The 6,321-nt window shown below is 54.6% G+C and overlaps 1 protein-coding gene across 1 annotated transcript in view; it reads left to right on the top strand.

Moving 5' to 3' along the window:
* The window catches only part of RBPMS2 (RNA binding protein, mRNA processing factor 2), a 44,135-nt gene extending 39,185 nt beyond the window's left edge, over nt 1–4,950 (top strand). The window contains exons 7-8 of the mRNA XM_026455458.2: nt 3,603–3,672; nt 3,836–4,950. Of these exons, the coding sequence (XP_026311243.1) occupies nt 3,603–3,665 (63 nt within the window). The 3' untranslated portion in view covers nt 3,666–3,672; nt 3,836–4,950. The remainder of the gene's footprint in view (nt 1–3,602; nt 3,673–3,835) is intronic.
* Nucleotides 4,951–6,321: the final 1,371 nt, after the last annotated feature.

Genomic DNA, 6,321 nt, shown 5'->3' with positions numbered 1-6,321 from the left:
TCTTTTTTTTTTTTTTTTTTTTTTTGAGGCGGAGTCTCGCTCTGTCGCCCGGACTGGAGTGCAGTGGCCGGATCTCAGCTCACTGCAAGCTCTGCCTCCCGGGTTTATGCCATTCTCCTGCCTCAGCCTCCGGAGTAGCTGGGACTACAGGCGCCCGCCACCTCGCCCGGCTAGTTTTTTTGTATTTTTAGTAGAGACGGGGTTTCACCGTGTTAGCCAGGATGGTCTCGATCTCCTGACCTCGTGATCCGCCCGTCTCGGCCTCCCAAAGTGCTGGGATTACAGGCTTGAGCCACCGCGCCCGGCCGCCAAATATTGTTTTAATTTCAGATAAGTGAGGCTTCCATAGTTTTGGTTGTTTGTATCTTTTTTTTGTTTTTCTTTTTTCAGTTACTTTTTTTTTTTGAGACAGAGTCTCACTCCATTGCCCAGGCTAGAGTGCAGTGGCATGATCTTCGCTCTTTGCAACCTCTGCCTCCTGGGCTCAAGCACAATCCTCCTGCCTCAGCCTCCTGAATTCCTGGGATTACAGGTGTGTGCTACCAAGCCCAGCTAGTTCTTGTATTTTTTGCAGAGACAGGGTTTCGTCATATTGGCCATGCGGGTCTCAAGGCTCAAGAGATCCGCCCACCTCTGCCTCCTAGAGTGCTGGGATTACAGGCGTGAGCCGGCGCGCCTGGCCTTATATTTATTTTTATGTAGGTTCATCCCGTTTCTTGCTTTCTGGTGCATCTTCTCAACTGGTCGGTCCCAGGATCTGAGAGAGGGCTGAGTTTGCATCCTCCGCTCTTTGTTTTGAAGCAGCTCTCTCGGAGCCTGTGGGGTGGACTCTCAGGAGCCGCCTCTCCCCCTGGGCACAACTGGAGGCCCTGAAAGGACACTGTGGGCGCCCTGTCTTGCTGGCCTGGTCCCCCGGCAGTTCTCCTGTTCGGAGCTGGAGCAGAAAGAAGAGCTCTAGGAAGGGACTGTGTGGCTTTTAGAGGACCCAGGCCACTGGTCTATGCCAGGCAACCAAAGGAAGTAGAAAAGCAGCCCTTCTAAATGCGTTCTGTCTGCTTCAGTGGCACAGCTGTCCCAGGCCCAAATATGGGAGCTTTCCTCTACTTTCTGCCCAAGGAGTCCCTCAAGCTGGAGGGAAAGTCGCTGCTTGGGAAGCAGGAGTCCGAGCACCTTGTAGCGAGAGTGTAGGGCAGGATCCAGCAGATTTGCTGAGGGCGGCTTTAAGCAGTCATTCAAGGCCTCCGCTGCCCAGTGGTGAAAGCAGGTGGGTTGCAGGCCTCCTGAGCTCTTTTCACTCTGTCATCCATGTTGTCCCCTTGTCCAGCCCTGTGGGGGACACAGCCCATCAGGGACTTCCCTTGCTGTGGGGCTGCGCCAGGTGGAGGCTACATGAAGGGCGTGGTCAAGGCCCACTAAGGGGCTCCCTGAGCTGGTGCCAGCCGCCGGCTTCTGTGGTAGCAGCATTGCTGGTTTCCTCGTGTGTCCTTCTCTTGTGGAATAAGTGCTAGTGTCCAGCCAGGCGTCTAACTTCCTGCTGAGCTCCTGGGAGGATGTGGTGGCTGGAATTCTGCGGTGTACAAAACAGCACCTAGAATTTGGCGGGGATAGGAACAGGTTCTTAGGAAGCTTCCATCAGCCCCCAGATGGCCTGGCATGGCTTACCCAGGAAGCAGGAGTTTCCAGCAGCCAAGTGGGTAACTGGGTCTGCCTGCTCCAACCTCAAGGGAGCTGTCTGCAGACCCAGCTTCTACTCCTTTCCTACCACATGCTCATGTGCTGCCCCTTCCCTTCCTGAGGGGACTCCAGCTCCCCTCCCTGGATGCTCATCCCCCAGCCCCAGCTCAAGGTCCTGTGTTGTCCTGTCCCCCCACCCCCACCCCCTTCTCCCTGTCCTGGGTCAGGCTGGGACAGACATGCTTCACCATGCATAACTGGGGCAGGCGGCCTTCCCTGTGGTCTTGGCAGTCAGCATACTTGCCTTCCAGATGACTGGCCCACGGGAGGAGGGAATGTGTCATTTTCTTGACCAGTCTCTGGGAACCCAGCTTTGGGGCTACTGCTCTGTGGGGCCTTCTGGCAAGTTCCAGGGTTTAGGCAGCTTCCAGGCACTGGTGAGGATGAGCTCAGATAGCTGCCACCCCCCTGACGTTATAGACTTCTAGCTTGTGATGGAGGGCATGGCACAGCGGGGAGGGAAGGTCAAAATAGGGGAGCCTCAGCTGGGTCTCATCCATGGCTTCTCAGAAGAATCAGGACAGATGGACAGATGTTAGAGAGTCCTTACCCCTTGGGGTCCACATGGACGTTGGGTTTTTTTTTTTTTTTTTTTTTTTTTTTTGAGACGGAGTTTTGCCCTTATTACCCAGGCAGGAGTGCAATGGTGTGATCTCGGCTCGCTGCAACCTCTGCCTCCCGGGTTCAAGCAATTGTCCTGCCTCAGCCTCCCAAGTAGCTGGGATTACAGGCATGCACCACCATGCCCGGCTAATTTTGTATTTTTGTTGTTGTTGTTTTCTTTTTGAGACAGAGTCTTACTCTGTCGCCCAGGCTGGAGTGCAGTGGTGCAATCTCAGCTTGCTACAACCTCCGTGTCCCGGGTTCATGCCATTCTCCTGCCTCAGCCTCCTGAATAGCTGGGACTTCAGGCACCTGCCACCACGCCCGGCTAATTTTTTTGTATTTGTAGTAGAGACGGGGTTTCACTGTGTTATCCAGGATGGTCTCCATCTCCTGACCTTGTGATCCACCCGCCTTGGCCTCCCAAAGTGCTGGGATTACAGGCGTGAGCCACCGAGCCTGGCCTAATTTTGTATTTTTAGTAGAGACTGGGTTTCTCCATATTGGTCAGGCTGGTCTTGAACTCCTGACCTCAGGTGGTCCGCCTCCCTCGACCTCCCAAAGTGCTGGGATTACAGGCATGAGCCACCACGGCATGGCTCATGCCGTGCTCATGCATGTTTTCTGGCCTTGTTTTAATAGAGACAGTGTCTCACTACATTGCCCAGGCTGGTCTTGAACTCTTGATCTCATGTGATCCTCCCACCTCAGCTTCCCAAAGTGTTGGGATTACAGGTGTGTGCCACTGCACCTGGCCTTACTGTATCTTTGCAGCCTGTCTTACCTGATCCTCACAACCACTCATGTCTTCATCATTTCTGTCCTATAGCTAGATGAGGACACTGAGACCCAAAGAAGTTAAACACAAATGTACGAGGCTCATTCTCTTCCTCCTCCTCCGTGGAATTAAAATTCCGTGCTGTGTCAGTAAAGGGGAAGGGCGGGTTGCTGACACCACTGCCCTCAGCTGTCAGGGCTCCTGCCAGTATAGTGGCCCATTTGGATTGGGCTTATTGGGGTATGAGATGCCTGTGTGACCTTCTTTCGCTAGAACCTGTGTCCTGCAGAGGAGGCACATCAGGCAATGCACTGCCACTTTCCGGATAGAGAAACTGATGCTTAAAGGTGAGTAACTGGCCCGATGTGTGCCAGCCAGTCAGTGACAGAACCAGGACTCCAACGGAGATACCGACAGCCATGGTTACCGAGCTTCTTGTTGAGGGAAGGGATGCACAGCTGGCTCCTGACACTGGCTTCTCTTGCAGGTGCGCTGGTACCCTTCCTCTGACACCACCCAGCAAGGATGGAAGTACCGTCAGTTCTGTTAGTTCTTCAGTAAGTGTTGGCCCCAGAGGCCCAGGACAAGTGTCCTGCTCCCTGCAGGGCCGTGGTTCCTCCCTCTGCCCGGGTCTCAAGAGCTTAGCCGAGCCCAGAGCAGGCCTGGCTTTAGCTCTAGTCCCACGCCTCTGCTCATGGCTGCCTCTCTCCCTCCCTCCAGGTCTGGTCACCAGGGAGGTGGTTCTGGGAATCTATGGTGGTGCCGGGACAGGCACCCTGAGTTCCCACTGCCCCCCGGGCGGCCTGTACAGAGCTGCTGCTGCCCTCCAGAGACTGTGAATCCTAAGCCTGACTCAGTGGACTGCTTCCTCTTTCCCTCCCTCGTTTTCCTCATCTTGTTCTGCACCCTCAAGCCTTTCTCCAATGCCTCCCAGGAGGATTTGGGGACCTTCTCACTGGGGCACCCAGATCCAGCTCGGAGACCTCACTGGGACCTGGCCAGGCCTGACCTCCCGCCCAAGCTTGCTTCTGTAGCTCCCCCTTGAGGAAGCGAGGCGTTTAATTTTGCATGTTTTCTGGCATGAGTTAAGACACTTACACTAGTGTATATGTGAGTGTAGTTTATTCTCACACTGTCACCATAGCGACAGGTCCTGGCTCCCAGTGGTTCATCCTGCCTGGCCCCTCTCTCCTCACCCCACCACTACACTCACCCCGCTTCAGGGAGGCCCAAGCCCCGTGGCCCCACATGCTTCCGGGCTCGGCTCCCACCTCCACCCAACAGATAGATGGGGTTTGCCTTTTCATTTCACACTGGACTCCTCCGCTCCTGTCTTCTTGGATGGGCCAACAGTTGTAAGAAAGCCCTTTCTGCCCATTCTGTTCACCTCTCCACAGCGCACCCCGCCTGCCACTGCTCCTCATTCTTTCTAAACCTCGAAACCAACCAAAACGTGAGAAGTATTTTTGTACCCTGTGTAACAAAATATTTATGCATCATAAAGGATTTTTCATGTGTGTACCATTAATTATTAAAGCGACCTCGTTCGCCCTGTCAGATAAGTTTAATGTTTAGTTTGAGGCATGAAGAAGAAAAGGGTTTCCATTCTTCAGCAGTACGCCTTTGCGTCAGGCATTTGTTTAAGAAAATGAAATGAAGGAAACACTGTGCAATGTTTTTTGTTTTGAGCATATCAGTGCTTTACCGTCAGCCGCAGCAGTGACTGTCTGGCCATTTCAGACTTGGGAGATGAGGCGGCTGTTGTCATTGCTGATCCTGTGAGAATGTGAAACTGGATAATATATGAAATGCAAAATAAAACAAAATCAAAATGACTGCTCTCTGGCCTTTGCTTCCCCCTTCCGTGGACGCAGACTGCCATTGGGAAGGCAGAGCCAGAGAGACGTGGAGTCAGGGGAAGGAAGTGAAGTGGGCCTGGCCTGCTGGCAGCTGGCTTGTGACTGTAAAGGTGGCGGGGGAGGACCTTGGAGCTCGCTTAGCCTCTCTGGCCTCCCTGTTTGTAAGCTGGAGAAACAAAGTCCTAGGGAAAGTGACTTGCCTAAGGACCCGGCAGCTGTGGCTTCACTTCCTCAGTTTCCAGGCTGTCAGGGTAGGGAGAGACTCCCTGCACCCAGAGCAGGCTCCCAGGTGGGACCTTCCTTTTCTGGGGCGTAGTGATCTACTTGGCTTAACCATTTACGGCCTGTGGTCTTTTCGAGCCTTGCTCTAATAGAAGAGGACTGAGGTTTGGGCTGTTGGGCTCTGCCAGGTGGTATCTGTCCTTGGCTTGCCTCTTGTGAGGCTGTGCTGGAGGGAAGGCTAGGACCTGGAATCTTCGCCAGAAGGGATTAACCTTATCCACCCTGTAGTCTATGGGCTGCAACTCTGATTCCTGGAACAGGAGCAAATGGGTGTGAGGCTCAGGGAAACTGTGCAGTGCTAAGAGCCCAGGCTGGCATGGGCCAGGTGTCAGGAATGCCTGCCGTGGCCCTCAGGCTTCCCTTTTGTGACTTAGGGTCTTTGGTTCCTTGTCTGTGAAGAGGTGGCTTGAAATCCTTTCCAGCTCTTACTGGAGGGCTGGTGCGCTGAACTCCGGGTTTAACTGTTTGTTTTTTCATTCACTCCTGGAAGAGCTGCCCTGCACCCCACCCCACCTCAGACCCAAAGCTGTGCCTGGAAAGGGAGGACAGCAGGGGCCCTGGAACCCCCCTCCCAAAACAGGTGTTGCTCCAGCCTTGCTCTGAGCAAAACTAAAGTGGCTGTGGCTGACTGTGGTCACTTCCTCACTTGCTGCTCGGGTGACCGCTCCCCGCCTTACCCCCATCTCCTGAATCCCAGTCCTGCACCACGGGTTGGCTTGGGTCTAAGCTGTCACTGCTGGCGACCCAGGTGCTGTAAGGGAGGAGGAGGAGGAGGCTGGCCAGGACCAGGCCCTGCAGGTAACCCTGGGTGGCTGTGGGTGAGTTACCTGGACCTCAGAGGGTGGCTGTGTTCATGCCTGGAGGAGTCTGGGGTTACTCATCTGCCACGCTGTGCCCCTTACCTCGCTGCAGTATCGGACCAGCTGGCAAGGCCGCCCAGCCTTCAGCCCCTGCCTGTGCCAGTGGGGAAGCTGCTCTGAGCCCTGCGGCCCCCACCCAGGGCCACCCAGGGCTGACCTACTTCATCTGTGTCAAGAACCAGTGGGTCTTCCTGAGGTGGTGAAT

This window comes from Piliocolobus tephrosceles, chromosome 6 (genome assembly GCF_002776525.5).
Source record: "Piliocolobus tephrosceles isolate RC106 chromosome 6, ASM277652v3, whole genome shotgun sequence".
Lineage (NCBI taxonomy): Eukaryota > Metazoa > Chordata > Mammalia > Primates > Cercopithecidae > Piliocolobus > Piliocolobus tephrosceles.
This window is presented reverse-complemented; position numbering and strand designations above follow the sequence as displayed.